The 17,790-nt window shown below is 37.9% G+C and overlaps 1 protein-coding gene across 1 annotated transcript; it reads right to left on the reverse strand.

Moving 5' to 3' along the window:
- Positions 1 to 12,731: 12,731 nt before the first annotated feature.
- LOC107628652 (tobamovirus multiplication protein 2A) lies at positions 12,732 to 17,181 on the reverse strand. The gene is made up of 7 exons (XM_016331270.3): positions 16,952 to 17,181; positions 16,066 to 16,367; positions 15,249 to 15,348; positions 14,993 to 15,073; positions 14,812 to 14,916; positions 14,350 to 14,562; positions 12,732 to 13,212 (listed from the first exon to the last, which is right to left on the reverse strand). Exons 2-7 carry the CDS (start codon positions 16,293 to 16,295, stop codon positions 13,105 to 13,107), a joined length of 837 nt encoding a protein of 278 aa, XP_016186756.1. The 5' UTR covers positions 16,296 to 16,367; positions 16,952 to 17,181; the 3' UTR covers positions 12,732 to 13,104.
- Positions 17,182 to 17,790: the final 609 nt, after the last annotated feature.

Genomic DNA, 17,790 nt, shown 5'->3' on the forward strand with positions numbered 1-17,790 from the left:
CGATAGCCGGTAACACCTTCCATAACGCTTCATCATTTTCATGAGCCTTTAGGAGCTCGGACTTAAAATCACTCGAGATTTCTAATCGGCTCAAACACAAGGTTCCAGATACTTCTTGAGCATCAATTTTTAGACTCTCGAATCCCTTGAGCAACTTCTCCTCTTGAAGCATCATCCAAGCCGCATATAACGACTTCTGACTTAACGCATCCGCCACTACATTTGCCTTTCCCGGATGGTAATTCAACTCAAAGTCGTAGTCCTTCAATAATTCCATCCACCTCCTTTGCCTCATATTAAGCTCTTTCTGATCAAAGAGATATTTCAAGCTCTTGTGATCGTAGAAGACTTGGAACTTAACCCCATAGAGATAATGCCTCCACACCTTCAAGGCAAACACGACCGCAGCGAGTTCCAAATCGTGCGTAGGGTAACTAACTTCATGAGGTCTCAACTGTCGTGAGGCATACGCCACCACATTATGATGTTGCATCAGCACGCATCCTAGACCCTTTAGTGAGACATCACAGTACACCTCAAATGGTTCGTTCGGCTCAGGTAACACCAACACAGGTGCAGTGGTCAACTTTTTCTTCAATGCCTGAAAGCTTTCCTCACACTCAGGAGTCCAAACAAACGGAGTGTCTTTGCAGGTTAATTTTGTCAACGGCAAGGCTAATTGCGAAAAGCCTTTGATGAACCTTCGATAATAGCCAACTAAACCCAGAAAACTCCTTATCTCGGTTACTGTGGTTGGTTGCCTCCAATCCATCACATCTTCCACCTTAGTTGGATCTACGGCTATTCCCTTCTTACTCACCACGTGACCCAAAACCTTTACCTCATCCTTCCAAAACTCACACTTAGACAGTTTCGCATAGAGTTTCTTCTCCTTTAGAATTTGCAACACGGTCCTCAAGTGTTCCGCATGCTCTTCTTCAGTCTTGGAGTAAATTAGTATGTCGTCAATGAAGACAACAACGAATTTATCCAGGAACGGACGGAACACTCTATTCATGTAATCCATGAATACTGCAGGAGCTTTCGTCAACCCAAAGGACATTACAGTGTACTCGTAATGACCATAACGAGTCCTGAAAGCGGTCTTAGGGATATCCTCACCCCTCACCCTTATCTGGTGATAACCAGATCGCAAATCGATCTTGGAGAAAACCCCAGCTCCTTGTAACTGATCCATGAGATCATCAATTCTCGGCAATGGGTACTTATTCTTTATGGTGACCTTGTTCAACTGCCTGTAATCCACACAGAGTCGCATACTTCCATCTTTCTTCTTTACCAGTAACACTGGAGCACCCCACAGGGAAACACTTGGCCGGATAAAGTTCTTACCCAACAATTCCTCTAACTGAGACTTTAGCTCGGCCATCTCTAATGGTGACATCCTATAAGGAGCACTTGAGATTGGTCCCACCCTAGGCACCAATTCAATAGCAAACTTGACCTCTCGATTAGGTGGAAATTTCTCAATATCATCAGGAAACACTTCCGAAAACTCACACACTACCAGAATCTGATCCAACCTTTGGTCATCACCCGAAACACCCACGGTTAACAATAGGATACCCTGACATTCGATTCCGGAACAGTTCACCATCATCGAATTCAAGTAATAATTATTCACCATGACCGGCCCTCCTGTATCCTCCGGCATAAAGTACACCGACTTTGTAGAACAATCAAGTAGGACATGGTTCTCAGATAACCAGTCCAATCCCAAGATAAGATCAAGACCGATCATCGGTAAGCAGATTAAGTTATGGACAAAATCACGCGGCTTGAACCTAAATGAAACTTTCGGGCATCCTAGCCTAGTTACCATGGCTTCATGGGTAGCATTATATACTTTTAGGTCATAACCTAAGGTTACGATCTTCAATCCTAACTCATGGGCTTTCTCAAATGCAATGAATGAATGCAATGCTCCCGAATCAAATAAAGCATTTAAAGTTTGACCAGCCATTTCACAGTTACCTCGAATGAGTGTCTCGGATCCCTCTGCACCCCTAGCTGAGGTGGTGAACACCCGACCGGTCTGTTGTGCTTTCCCATCACCTTGCTTCTGCTGCTCCGGACAACTTGCGGCTCTATGCCCCGCCTTTCCACAATTGTAGCACAAACCCCATCCGCCCTTGCATGGTACTCCCGGATGGTGACTCCCACACCTAGTACAAGCTTGATCATTCTGAGGCTGCTTCCCAAACCTTTTCTCTTGGGAGTAATTGTTGTTGGGCCTCCTAAAGGGACCTCCCCTCTTGAAAGGCGGACCTCTAGGTGCAAAACTCTTCCCTCGGTTCTGTGGAAATGATCCTTTGTGACTTCCTTTCTCAGTGGCTGCCCTCTTCACACACTCTTCAGCAACCCTACACATGTTCACCAACTCGGAGAAAGTCCTAATCTCCATTGGCCCCACCGAATCAAAAATATCGCTCCGGAGTCCTCCTTCGTACTTAATACACTTCCATTCCTTATATTCCACCGGAGTCCCTTGACACATACAAGAGAATCTGAACAGCTCCTCAAACTTGTCAGTATACTCAGATATGGACATAGTACCCTGCTTCAGCTGCAACAATTCAAGCTCCTTGGCCGTCCTGGCAGAAGTCGGAAAGTACTTCTTATAGAACTCCTCTTGGAAGACATCCCAGGTGATATAATCATCACCCTGCTGCAGGAGGCGTCGGATTCCTTGCCACCAATGCGACGCTTCCCCAGTGAGCAAATAGGTAGCGAACTCCACACACTGCCCTTCAGGTACCACCTGCGCTTGCAGTGCTCGTTCCATGGCCTGAAACCATGTATCGGCCTCAATCGGGTTAGTGGTTCCCTTGAACTTAGGTGGATTAACCTTCAAAAAGTTTGTCAGTGTCATCGGGCCCTGAACTCCACCTCCGTCATTACCATGGTTGTTCATCTGTTGACCAAGAGCCTCAGCAGTGGCTTGCATAGCAGCAGCCATGTTCTCCAATGCAGTCATAAAGTTCACCGGGTCATTAGGGTTAGTCTCTGGCGCACAAGCATTCGTATGACCGCTCCTACGTCCTCTACCGCATCCACGAGGCGCCATCTGGTTCCTATACATACCAAACAATCGATATTAAGTTGATCAGTCTCAATATCAGAAGTCTAGTGCTTCAAAGTCCCAAATGTATGCTCATGAACGTTTATGCCAATTATATCAAGCAGATATACTAATAGCACATAACACACATACAGAGAATGCACAGAAGCATAGTCAGTCCGTCCCTTAGGCTCTACAGGAACGAACTGCTCTGATACCATAATGTAACACCCTACCATACAGAGTCTTATGCTTAAGTCATAATTCAGAGATGGCAAGGTATTACGACCTCTAAAACAAAAATTTAGTACGTATAGTAGTATGAATAATTGATTATAACTAGGAGCCTTTGTAGAAAAAGGGGTAAACAAAAACCGTAACTCGAACGCGCAACACTCCGATCGATAACGTAACGAACAGGGATAAGCTAACGCGAGATCATATATATACAAAGAGTGTCAAAAACGAGAATATCAAGACTCAAAGTCCGGTTGCGAAGATAACCGGTCCGAGCATAGTAATATATACATATAATAAAATAAGGAAACCCCAAAGGAAACCCAAAGGGACACAAATACAGAACCCTATTCTCCAAAAATCTCCTATAAGAAGAGTCATCACAGTTTGTATTATTTAGTGGAGATAAAAGTATCTAAACAAGATATATAAACCAAAACAGAGTCCCGAGAACAAAGGATCTTCACTATTCCAGAAGTCTTTAGCATGCCTCAGCGAGAAACCTCACGTCCTGCATATGAAAACCACAAAATCCGCATGGGTGAGAACCAGAGGTCCCCAGCATGGTAACAGCTTCCACATATATAATACATAATAATAGAGGAAAGCCGAAGGCAATCCTAGAACTTCCTCCAGATAATATCAAAGCTTATAAACAAACTAAACCGTAAGTGGCAACTGACTAAAGATCCTTCAGTCTAACTAATACTTCCCTTTCCAATTCCTTCAGACCTCCCAACCACCAGCAGGAGTATAATATATCAAACACAGTTATATCAGACAAGAGATTTACAAATAGGAACAAATAAGGCATTTAGACAAGTAGCAAGTAATATGAAGTCAAATAGGCAATCTCAAACAATTCATATAGTATGCATATGATGAATGCCTGTCCCTAGTGGCTGATGATATCATCTGTCGGTTATAGAGCCAACCCGACAAGTCCTGGTAGCTAACCATTGGACTGTCCCTCTGTCGCGCATCCCCAACTCGAGTTATACTCATCATAAGCTTGATCATAATCATGATCCATATCCATCACCCTCATTGGTGAATATTTACGGGGGCGAGCTCATCCGGGCTTTTCACAGTGCCGGCCACACTTACGACATAGGGTCACAAGAGCTTCGAGTCTCTACCTGGAGCACGTGGTGGTTAGCCACTGCTTCCTCCCAGGGAAACCCTCATCTCCGATGGTGGAAGTGCAAACATTCACAATTCATTCAACAGCATATATTCATTATCTTAGCCATAATCATGGCTCCGTCGTAACACGGCAATAATCTAGCCATCCGGCTCATGGTTAAATCCATAACCAGCCAATTCATTAACAATTACGGCCCTTCGGCCCATGGCACAACAAGCACTTCCACCGCCATTCTCCGCATCTCACATAATCATCTTTGATCCTCATTGATCATTCATTTTTCTCTTGCTTCACTCGCAAGTTATCACATTCACTAGCCCCTTGCCTCATTGCTAGGCCTATTATAATGATTTAAGACATAAGTGATGAGATCGGAGGCTTAGAAGTATGAAATTTTGCTTTTAAAACTCAAAAATTAACTTTGGGATGAAAACAGGACCACGAGTACGCGCACTCCACGCGCACGCGTGGATGGCCACAAAATCTCATCGACGCGCCAGCGTCATACGCGCGAACGCGCGGGTTGAAAAATAACCAAACGATGCGCGAGCATCAGCCACGCGTACGCGTGGGTGCTCTTGCGCCCCAGGCACAAAACTGGCACAACTCTGGCACAACTCTCGGAAAAATGGCTGGGCATTTGGTGCAGCGCATCGACGCGCCCGCGCACACCACGCGCACACGTGGATGGTGCTTTCTTGAAGAACGGCGCGTACGCGCCAAGTGCGCCTACGCGCGGAGGGTCATGCTGCTAAAAATTTTCTAAGTTAAAAGTTGCAGAATTCACAGATTCAACCCCCAATCTTCTGACGGACATAACTTTCTCATTTTAAATCGTTTTTCACCCATTCTTCGAACGACATGGACATCCCGGATCCAATTTCATTTTTAACAGATTTGGCACAAATCAGAGATCCGTAATCCAAGTTATGTCCCGTCAAAGCATGCCCAAAAACCATGTTTTCATACAAAACCATAAAGTGCCATTTTCAAAACAAGCCACTTTCAACTCTTTTCAAAATCAATCAAAACATGCCAATTTCATCCCTTTTCTTTGAAATCAATCAAAATGTACCAAAATCAACATCAAGCCATCCTCAACTCACACATTGATATTTTACCAAACTTCCCAAAATTACCATCCAACCCTTTTAACACTTCTCAATCAAATAGCTAAAGGACAAACACAATATCATGTCATACATCCTCCCTCATCCCAATTTCCAATAATACCATTTCCAGTCAACCATCATTATACATAATCAACATCATACTCACCATCAATATGGTACCACCCACCAATTCAACCTTAATCATTCATCAAGCATATATCACAACATGCATTTTCTCATATATCACAAAATCAAGGCATCAATATTCATAATCACATATATGATCACATCATATATCTCAACCATTTAACAACATCAACCATTCAATGCCTATCTTAGGGCCTCTAGCCTAAGTATTTCCTACCACATTACATATTAGATACGAGAAACCAAAACCATACCTTAGCCGATTTTCCAAGCTCAACCAGAGCACTTCCAAACCACTTGTCCACAAGCTCTCAAGGTCTCAACACCTCCAAAAATAGATTTTATCACACAAAACCCTCTTCCAAGCTTTCCAAAATCACCAATCAAGCTCCAATATTCACATATATACAACCTAAGCCACAATCATCATACCCATACACAACATCTCAATACCCAAACATCATAGAACAATAAATTACACTAGGGTTGAGAATCTTACCACACCCAAGGTCCAAGGAGACAAGATTAACCTTCTCCATCAAGAGAGTTGAGTCCTATAACATCAAAGAGCCCAAAATCTCAACATTTTTGCTCATGAAACTCGAAATCAAGGCTGGAAATTCGAAGAGCAAAACGTGGCTTACCTCAAGATTGATTGTATGATTTTGTAGAGCTCTCCGCAGTGAACGCGTGGCCACAAACAGTGCGGCGATCGAAGCTCTGGATCAAAAGTTATGGTGGTTTGAAAATCAACCAAGGGAGAGAACTTGAGAGAGTGTTCTTCCCTTCCTCTCCACAATTTCAGCGTGTGTTTGTGTGTTGTGAGGAGAGAGAGTACTGAAAACTAAGGTTTTGGTTTAGTTTAGTTGGGCCAAGGGCCCACTTTGGGTCCGGTTAGACCGGTTTGGCCCGTTCGGTCCAATCTTGGTCCGATTTCTATAAAATTGGTACCGAAATTCTCGTCTTAATCTCCTATATCATATTAAGCCATAAAAATAACATTTTTGGCTTTCTAGAATAAATTCTCATTTATAGATTAATTAGCCGTTAATTAACCGGGTCTTACATCCATTCTGCTGGCATATCATCGGAGATATGAGCATTAAACTCGGCAACAAAGTCGGCAAGGTATTGTGATTTGATTGAGCCTCAGAATTGGTATTTGATATCAAACTCAGATAATTCTATTGACCACTTTATTAATCTTCCAGCTAGTTCTGGTTTTGTGAGCACTTGTCGTAGCAGCTGGTCGGTTCGAACATTGATGGTATGACTCTGGAAATAAGGTCGGACTTTTGTAAAATGGGAGGATTTGAAAGATAAAGATAAAGTTCTTCTCCAAGTTCAGACTTTTGTAAAATGGGAGGATTTGAAATAATCATTTTTTAAATTTGAAAAAGTAGTTTCGTATTCATCATCACATTTGAAGTTGTTTTTTTTTTTTTGAGTGATTGAAAAAAATGGAAAGATTTGGAAGCTAAACAAGGTAATATCTTGATAAAGCAGCGAGTCTTCCTGTTAGTCATTAGACCTCTTTGACTATTTGAGGACTTTGCATGTCCAAAACAGCTCAGCATTTTTCTGAATTTGCCTCTATACCTCGGCTTGTCAATAGAAAACCGAGAAATTTAGCTCATTGGATACCAAAGGCGCATTTTTCAGGGTTTAACCTCATGTTGTATTGCCAAATTTATGTGAAAATCTCCTCAAGATCGTGCACGTGAGACTTGCCGACTTTGGTTTTGGCAACCATGTCATCAACATAGACTTCGATGTTTCGACCAATTTGCTTGGCGAACATTTTGTTCATGAGTCTCTGGTAAGTAGCTCCTGCATTCTTAAGGCCAAAGAGCATAACTTTATAACAAAAATTGCCGTATTCAGTTATGAAAGCAGTTTTATCTTGGTCTGATGGATGCATGAGGATCTGGTTATAACCAGAGTATGCATCCATAAAACTTAAAGTTAGCCTGATGAATTATCAACTAAAGCATCAATGGATGGTAAATGATATGCATCTTAAGGACATGCTTTATTTAAATCAGTAAAGTCGACGCATGCGCCATTTACCATTATGTTTCTTTACCATGACAACATTAGCTAAGCATGTTGTAAACCAGATTTCTCGAATGAAGTTGACATCAATGAGCTTGGTCCCCTCCAGGGACGCTACTTTCTTTTCGGATCCAAGGTTGCGCTTTTTCTGTGTTATAGGTCAGACTAATGAGTTAATTGCCAGTTTATGAGATATTACAGAAGGATCAATGCCTGGTATGTCAGCAGGGGTCCAAGCGAAGAGGTCGGCATTTTGTTGGAGGAATAGGACAAGTTTTTTTCCTTTTGTCAGTCTGCATTGTTAAACCTATAAAAGTGAACTTGTTTGGATCGTTAGTTAAAGTGATTTTCTCTAACTTCTCCATCAAGGTAGGACGATCTTAAAACTCGGCGTGTGGGTCTAACTTGGCTAAAGAAGGAAGCTCGAGCGAGTTGTGGACGACATTTACTTGTGCACCTATAGCTCAGTTAGGCATTTTGAGACTAATGTTATAATGATGCCGAGCTTCACGATGGTTACTATGAATTGTTGCAACAAGATTGTCCTGCACATAAAACTTCACACAGAGATGAATTGTAGATATAATTGCGCCGAACTTATTCAAAAAAGGTCGGCCAAGTATTAAGTTATAAGGACTGAAACAATCAACCACAAGGTATTGAACATCTAAAATTTGTTTAGAGGATTCTTAGCGAGTGTTTTTTGTAACTACACTGATCCCAACACGGGTACTCGTTCACCTGAAAATCTTACCAAGTCTCCAGTGGATGGCTGTAGTATGTTATTACTAAACTTCATCTTTTGAAATGTGGAGTAGAATAGAACATCGCATTGTTTCCTAGGTCCAGCAAGACTTTCCGAACTATTAGGTCTCCCAATTGAATAGAGATGACAATTGGGTTGTCTAAATTAAGTTCGGTTAAATTGAAATTTGACGGTTGGAATGTCATTTCAAGGAAGGTTGACACACTTTGATGATTGTTAATGGTGCTTTCTACAGTGAGCATAGCTCGGTAAGTACATTTGCCAGTAGAGCTTGATGCTCCACCATCGGCGAAGCCTTCAGATATGAGCTGTATGCGCTTTTTCCTTATCTCGAGAAGATTGACCTGCAAAATATGAGTCAAATTGATGTGTGTTGCGCTTTTAGATGTGGACGCTAATGTATTTGTCCAAATATCCTTGCCGAGCTAAGCGCTCAAGCAAGTCTTTGGCGATGACAGACTCATCGGTAGTGTGTCCGTGCTTCTGGTGAAAAGCACAGTAATTTGTCTTGTACACATTTTTTGTATCTTGGTATATTCTGGCCTTTCGAGGAGGTTTTAGCTTCAAATTTAGTATTTCTTTGATGATTTTCTCCCTTTCGATGTTGAACTGGGTATAAGAATCATAACGTGGTGCCAGCCGGAAAGGTTTCTTGTTGTCCCGAACTTTATCGTCATCCTTACTGTTTTGATTCTTCTCATATTTCCGAGCTTGGCATAGCTCTTAGATTTCCATTTGACCTTTAGCCTTTTTCGTGAAACTCGACCAAGTTTTTGGGTTTGGCCACTATGATAGTTTCTTGGAACTTTTCTGGACAGAGTCCACTCTTTATAGCATGCAGGTGCACCTCGGGGTGGAGGTTTGGAATGCTCATTGCCACTTTGGTGAAGCGGGTGATATAGTCCTTTAATCTTTCGTGCTGCCCTTGCTTGATGGTGTTCAGATAGTCAAAATCATGTAAATAGAAGGAAAATGCAGTGAACAGATTCTCGAATTGCTTGGCGAGCTCCTGAAAGCTTGGAATTGAATCTACAGGAAAAGATGAAAACCAATCAAGTGCAGACCGTCTAAAAAGATAGGAAAACAATGACATAGAATAGGATCAGAAGCACTGTTTACGATCACCAGAGATTGGAATTTCTTGATGTGTTTTTTTGGGTCTCCTATGCCATTGTAGGGAGTCAATGTGAGTGGTAAGGTGAAGTTCCTAGGCAGTTTGAAACTCATAACATCGGCCGTGAATGGACCAACAACGTTGTCCAATTCATCATCATCATCATTTTGCTGGTTTTCCTCTGGTTATTGAGTTTTCAAAATGTGTGTTGGATCGAAATGTTCTTCATCGTCTTCTGGCTGCTCATTGTTATTATTTTCAATCCGAGTATTGGTTAGCTCGGCTATTTGATTCACCATTCGCTGATTTTCTTCCGTCATGCGCTGATTAGCCTGTTGTAACTCCGTTACCATTCGAAGAAGCTTAGATGGTGTGGGGGGAGGCAGGTCAGCCATGAGCAGGTATGGGAGTTTTAGGACCTATAGAAAGAAGGGTTTTTATCTTGAGGCCCCACGGTGGGAGCCAATTGTTCTTGTGGAGGTTGACTAGTGTATAGCTCGTCCGCCGGTGAATACTTGTAAGCTTTCCATCAGGATAAGGTATACATCAGCAGTGAGAGAACAAAAGGTAGGTACCTGTAAAAGGTACTCCGACGCTCAAGTCAGTAAGCGAGTAATAAGTTTTGCAGAATAATGAATCAAATAAACGTTTTACCTCCTTTTTATATCTTGGGATGAAGCATCGACAATTATACTCTTGAATAATTAGCATTAATGGAGAGTAATAACATATCAGGACGTTATAATATTTCTTTTGATGTTCATTATTGATAACTAATCTAAAAAGTATATTATCAAATTATAGCATTAAGAATGAGTTATAACGGCCATATCAATATTTTTTTTTTATTCTCTTCACTCACAAAACTATTTTATCATAGAATTATCCACAACATATATAGAATGGAACAATATGTCGTTAGGTACTTTGAATTCGCTCTTCTAAAAACAAGAGCTACATTGTTCGTTTAGAGACTTTTTACTTAAAAGATATGGGATTTGTAATAAGAAAATACTGAGTCGAGTTTAATTGTCCAAACAAAATTAAATTTGAGTCAGGAAAAGTGAGCTTCCTTTATAATAGTTATTTTATAACACAATTTATTCCATCTTAATGATCCTTCTAAAACGTTGTTTCATTAATAATAATAATAATAATAATAATAATAATAATAATAATAATAATAATAATAATAATAATAATAATAATAATATTTTGGAAGAGATACCAAGGTGTCCTATTTTACATTGATGATGACCATGTATAATAGCTTCATTAGTGATTAACAAAAGAAAGGATAAAATATTGCTTTAGTTTCTAAGGTTTGAGCCAAGTTATAATTTTGTTCTTAATATTTAAAATATTTTATTTTTATCCTAAATATTATATTTTATCCCATTTTAATCCTTAGTCAAAATTAAAATTTTCTTGTTAAAAATATTCTTTCTTTTGTTATGATTCTCTTTTAGGTACCATAAAAAAATAGGGTACTTTTAGAAGAAAATTTTTTTATTTTAACCAAAAATTAAAATAAGACAAAAAAATATTTAAAATAAAAATAGAATGTTTTAAATATTCGAAAAAAACTAATATAAAAACTATTCGTCCAACGAAAATAATCCTTGAGATGTCACTGGATATGACGTTTAGCTAGAAACCTAAATGTTTGATAAAAGAAATTCAGAGATCGATTTTTACTTTCACTCGAAAATGTTATATGCCAATGTAATTTTGGCATAAATGTATCATGAATTGAAGGCAGCAGCTTGCATTTTTGCCAATAGGATGACGATGACCAGATTAAAAGTTAAAAATACTTCCTCAAATGTTCTTTTTTTTTTTTTTGATAGGACACTTGCTCAAATGTTAATCCAGCAAAATAACAAAATAAATGAAAAAAGAGCAAAATTTATATTTTCACCAAAGTCTACACATTTTTACGTCAACACTTTCAAGTATGAGAAATTATTGAACTCTTTTGTAATACATTTATGTGTGCTGCAAAACTTTTGCAACCTTCTAACAGAAACAAGTTTGCACATAAACAGACACCACATGGCCGAGGTGTTGCACCAATGGCCAATATGTTGGCCTCACAGAAGCCACATCTTAGGTTCGAATCCCAGCTATAGCTGGATAGTGATAGAACCTTTAATGGGTGTGTGAGTGGGTGTGTGTTGTGTAACCTAGAATTGGGGGTTGTCCAATTCACCGACCAAAAAAAAAAAAAAAAACAGACACCACGATGCATGCAGTTACGGGTGGTAAACGGGTCAAAACCTGTCAGGCCGGCCCGCATAACCCGCCAAAAAAGACGAATTGGGCTGGAAATTTAAAACTTCTAAACTTAAAAAATCCGTCTAACCCGTAACACCTAACCGTAAACTTTGGCGGGTTTTCATGGCGAATCAGGCGTCTTTTTGGTTAGAGTTTTTTTTTTTTACAAATTTCTATGATATTCATTTACAAGAGGATGAAGGTGATAATTGAAGATGTTCTAAGTTATATTTTAAATTATATTTTATGTTTGATTAATATAAACTTAGAGATGTTTAATTATATATTTTAGACACTGTTTTGCTTTAGAGTTTGGACAATATTAATTTTATTATTTTGTTTCAAAAAACTTGTTTTATGATTATGTTTATTACATATTTATAATTATAAAAACTTTAATGTTTGTAAATTTAAAAATTATAAATTTATTAAAATAATTATAAAATTATATATATTATTTAATATTTAGTAGTTTATACAAAAAAAAAAAAAGAGTTTTGATAGGCTTGACCCGCTAACCCACTGTTAAACGGGACTTGACCCGCTAACCCACCATTAAACGGGACGAGCAGGACCACCTCACGGGACTTGACCCGCTAACCCACCATTAAACGGGACGAGCAGGACCACCTCAGTAGGTGGGGCAGGACGGACTTCCCTTATTGCCACCCTACATGCAGCATAGTCTATACTGGGTGTTTGAAAACACTTTCAAAATTGTATCCACAACTTCTTGCACCAATTTCTCTTCACATTACTAACTCGGTGACAAACACAGGAACACTTCAGAATCATTACATAAAAAGCATTGGTTTCAACTTTTATAAGAGAATAATATCAACCTCATAAACACTGATTTCATTCGCTGGGTTAAACTATGGACATAAACATAAGCAACATCATAACAATACTAATGTCTCACCCAGAATGTTACACACATACACACAACAAACTGAAGACGTTGTTGCCATTGTAACAGAAAAAAAGTGGAGATGGGGATCATGTGAAGTGGAACTTGTCTACAAACTTGAGACACACAAAACGATTTGTTTTTGTTTTTTTGTTTTTTTGTTTTTTTTCTTTTTCGTGAGACAACCTTCTAATCTCAAGTCATTGCCAAACAATCATTCGAAGTCAACCTGAAAAAGCTTTGGAGGGATACATTTATCACATGATGGTGCAACGGCTCCTTTCTTCAGTTGGTTGCGGATTTGGTTGCTGGAACCTGTGCGACTCTGATGGATTGTATGTAAATTCAGATGTATCCAAACCATACTGCATGAGCATGATTAGTGTCAGACAACCGCATGCAATACCGTAATCATTTTTTTCATTATAATAATAATAATAATAAGTAATGATTCTGCAAGGATTGTGCCATTGTTAGATAAAAAACCATTTATGAAAATGTACCTATTTGCTAAAAGCTTTCAGTCAATAAAATATCATTGAACTTTTAAAAGCAAAATCAAGGAGGTGAGTTTGCTAATTTGCCTAAGCACCTTTCAAAGGAGTTTATAGGCAATTATACTTGTTATTGAGGAAAAAAAACAAACAAAAGAAACAAAAAACAAAACAAAGTATGAACCTTCCATGGTTCAAGAGACCTTTACCACAGTGTAATAGCACAAATGATCAATGAGCTGAGCAAGGATGAGTTTGGGTAGGTGTTCAGTTTGCTGACAATTTGTGTGCTGAAGCTTAAGCTCAAAGTCATCTTGTTGAAATGACCTTAGTTTGGTCTAATCTAACAAGTATTCATGCTCAATGAGCCAAGTTCAAACTCTATATCACCAATTCATTACTCTAACTCCCGCGAAGACAAAATCAGCTGTAATTAACCATGTTCATCAATCGGCAATCAACTGGTAAGGCCCCCAACTCAATGCACAAGGCTCCCACCTGGTGGGGACTGGGAAGGGTAAGCATACATTGTTTGACACTTTGACCTCCATAAATGGAGAGGTTTTTTGCATGATTTAAACCCGTGATTTCCAAATCACAAGGTATCAACTTTATTGCTGGGAAGTCCCACCCTCAAGCAGCAATAAAAAACACAGTCCCAGATACTAAAGGGTTTAAAAGGAAATTAAAAAAAGGATGAGTTTTTACTCAATAAAAATAGCTTAAATTATATTCTAATTACTCAATATTATATCTAATTAGGTTGCAGACTAATGAACCAAACTTGTGAAAGATAAAGAATGGGCCATTATTATGAGTTTAATTTTAGTCTCAATCCGAGACATGAGCTTAAGCTTGGTAAGCTAAAAAAACAAGCCTTGAGCTCGTCAGCCAAACTTAGCTTGTTGCCAGCCTGACACAGTTAACAGTTACACGGATGAAAAAAGAAAACAGAATCACAAACAAGAAGAATGGACTAAGTAAACTGCAGAGAAAAAAATATTGCACCTTTTCCCTCATCCGTGTACTCCATGCATCATTTCTGCTTGGGCGCTGATCAAGTGTGCCGGCAACTGGTACACCTGTTACTGGGCTAGCTGGTTTGTTATTGAGCAAAGGTTGACGGGCCTGGTGCCTTGGATTAATGTACTCTTCATCACTATCATAATCCACTTGCTTGTTTGAGGCCCTAACAATAAGTGCTAACAAGAAAAGAAGGGCCTGCAATTCCAGAAACATAACAAGGCACATCACATCCACCTTATCAATAAAATAACCAATTTACTTTCTTGATTAAAAAAAAAAAGGTCATGCCCAAAAATAAGATGGTATTACTTCGAAACATCCTTTCTAGAGGTGATTGTTGATCCTAGTGGGTGCACCTATTTTCCATGAGTATATGCACAGGACACATGGCCACAAAACAACATTGCTTTCTTTTGAATTCCAATCATATCAGTTCTTGCTTACCTCGAATACAACAATTCCAAGAGCAACCCACCTCACAATATCCCAGTTCTCTCTTAGAAATCCGTATACCATATCAAAATATCCCGTTTCATCTTGTGGAATTTCCTGAAAGAAATATAATCTGTAATTTGCTGAATATAACATCAATTTCACACCCCAGTTAAACATTGAAAGAAATTACCTTTTTCCAGCCTTTGTCGAAAAATATAACGGCTGCAAAAGCCAGCTCTAGCAAGATCAATAGTATCACCAAAAATGCATACTTTGCTGGGTTAAGGAAATAGTCATTCCTTTGAGATAAATATATTAAATAGTTCTAATTAAAACAGAAAGAGAGTGTGGAAGAGATTATTCATCTCATGCTTTTGTATGCTAGTGGAAAATTTAGGAGCCCATTGAATATCTTGCCTACAACGAAAGACAATCTATAAGGATACACAGCTCAGGCAGCACACACTCCGTGTCATAGATGCGACACATCCAAAACAAGAAATGACAAACAGAATCGCCCCAACACCAATAAAAGCATATAAAAACCTGCATGCATGAACACAAGCAGTGAAAGAGAGTTCAATGACAGAAGCTTGAGCTCTGTCAACTTCCTCTAATAGAAGTAGCAATGTAAATGTGGCAATAACTCAATCATTGTGGTGAATGCAGACCGAATTCATGAAGCACACAAGACTACATCTGGTATTTTTCTCTAGTTGTCTTTCTTTACTCAGCACCTTAGATGTCGCTAATCTATTTAAAACCACACATTGAAGAAATAAAAGAACTTCAAATTCACATTTTGCATAGAAATCTACACAGTTAATAAGCCAAGTCCATTATTAACTTTGATTCCTTCAACCCTGGCAATAAGAATGAACCTAATGCATCATTTGCACCAAATTAGTGAAGCGTGACTAGCCCTTCTAAAGTTTTATATGTTACATAACTAAAATCTATTAGTAGCCATCCCAAATGCTTCACATTGCAGCTCTTACTGAGCTTGATCAAATAGAAATTGAATAGGTTCAACTCCTAGGTTAGCACAAAGTTCCGATTCAATTTTACGGATTATCTTCTCCAAAGTAAGTTGGAGTGAATTTTCCTTTTCTAAAATATATAAACTAAAAAAAATAAAAAATTAAAAACCAGCAAAATATTGCAGCAGCAAAATTTATAACAAAAGAATTATTATTTCCTCATTACTCTACAACTAGTCCCGCAACACATTTCTCAATTGAAAGAAAAGAGCAGCATCCATACCAAGCCTTCGGTAAATCATCATAAATGCTGTCGGAGAGATTCACAGCTACAAGCATTGGACGGCCAAGTTGAACAAGAGTCTGATCAGTAGGAACTATTAAAGTGTCATGTGGATGGTTATTGTATTGAACCAGCAGATAAATCCCATAGCCCACCATGGCCAGACCAGCAAGGGACATAAAGAAGTTCAGAACCTTCAGAAGGCACTCCCAGCAACCCTTACAACCCATCCTCCCCTACCTATAATACCCTTCAACTCCTCAACCAGAATTCAATAATGTGACCAATTCCAACTATAATTTCTGGGGGAAAAAAACAAAAGGCATTTCCATCAGTACTAATGTCAAATAAGACCAGTAATTCAAGCAGTCAGATTCAACCTTAACAGAGACGCTGATGTCTTAACTAATGCTCCATATACAACCTTAACAAGCACAAAAAACAATGACAATCACTTAGTCACATATATTTTCAACCTTAGGGGTTCTAAGAAGACAATTGTCTAGGTCAATTGCTCTGGTATATTCTAACCCATAACCTTATTTTTTCTCATTCTTTATTCAGAAACATAATCACCTAAGAGAAAATGTTATGTCACTGAAATCAATAACATTGTTATAATTTTCCAATATGAATAATTAGGATGTCCCCAATTATTTATTTATTTATTAACATTGACCATGTTAGTTATGAGACTATCGACCAAAATTCCGACAGAATCTAGCTCAGGAAATTCGTAAGGATGCAATCTACCAAAAAAAATAAAAAAATAAAAAATAATCAACTAAGAGAAAATGTAAAAGGTTAAAATTAAAATCAAAAGAAAGGTAAGAAAAAAACAAAATGTTGATGAGAGCTGCGATACATAGAAGTGAGAATCACTCACAGTTAGAACTCCGATTGACAAAGCTTTCCCTTTTTCTGATCCTCTCGCTTCTCGAAATCGCTCAAATATAGAAAATGGAACAGCAAAGAAAGAAAAAAGAAAACGGTGACCGGAATATCAATGATTAGGAAAAAGAAAATACAATTAAATTTAATTAACTTAAATGACATTAATACCCTTGTGTGTTGCTGGTTTGGCACCCCGAACACACATTGGCGTTAAACAATTCTATTTTTCTTGTAATTTTAGCAAACTTTCAATTAATTCTTCCCCGTTTAAAAGCTTATAATTGATTTCCTGTACTAGATAAAAATTGTTAATTAATTCTTAACTAGTTAGCTTTTAAAAAGTCATAATAATATTATAATATTTGGTTTTATAATATTTTATAAATTATTTCACGTCAAATACAAAAATAAATGTTCGAATAACATTTCATATTTTTAAATAAAAATAGTTAGTAATGATCTAATTAAAAAAATCTAATACATGAATTTACTAAAAAATTTTAAATTGTAAAGACTTAATTAAAAATTTGATAAAATTATAAAGACTGATCGAATAATTAAACATAAAAAATAAATAAATTTAAAAATAATTATTTTTATTTTTCTTTTCAAGATTTAAGTTTTATAAATTATTTGTTAATTTCTCACCATAAATAACCATTTAAAAAATAATATAATTAAATAAAACTTTTAAAATATTATATATTCTCAACCTATTAAATAAAACTCAATTTTTAACTCTTTAAATATTTACACAATTATTTCTACAATCATATTATATACACCAAAAAATTAATCATCATATTATATGACCAATAATTTTATAACTCA

The sequence above is a fragment of the Arachis ipaensis genome, chromosome B1, assembly GCF_059453495.1.
Source record: "Arachis ipaensis isolate K30076 ecotype BB chromosome B1, ASM5945349v1, whole genome shotgun sequence".
NCBI lineage: Eukaryota > Viridiplantae > Streptophyta > Magnoliopsida > Fabales > Fabaceae > Arachis > Arachis ipaensis.

Bases quoted from the DNA above. Each gene is read 5' to 3' on its own strand.
- LOC107628652 (XM_016331270.3), bottom strand. From the start codon at position 16,295: ATGGGTTGTAAGGGTTGCTGGGAGTGCCTTCTGAAGGTTCTGAACTTC. The intron at 15,074-15,248 runs GTATCCTTATAG...AACCCAGCAAAG, and splicing joins GTGTGTGCTGCCTGAGCTGT to TATGCATTTTTGGTGATACT. The intron at 14,917-14,992 runs GTAATTTCTTTC...TATTTCTTTCAG, and splicing joins TCGACAAAGGCTGGAAAAAG to GAAATTCCACAAGATGAAAC.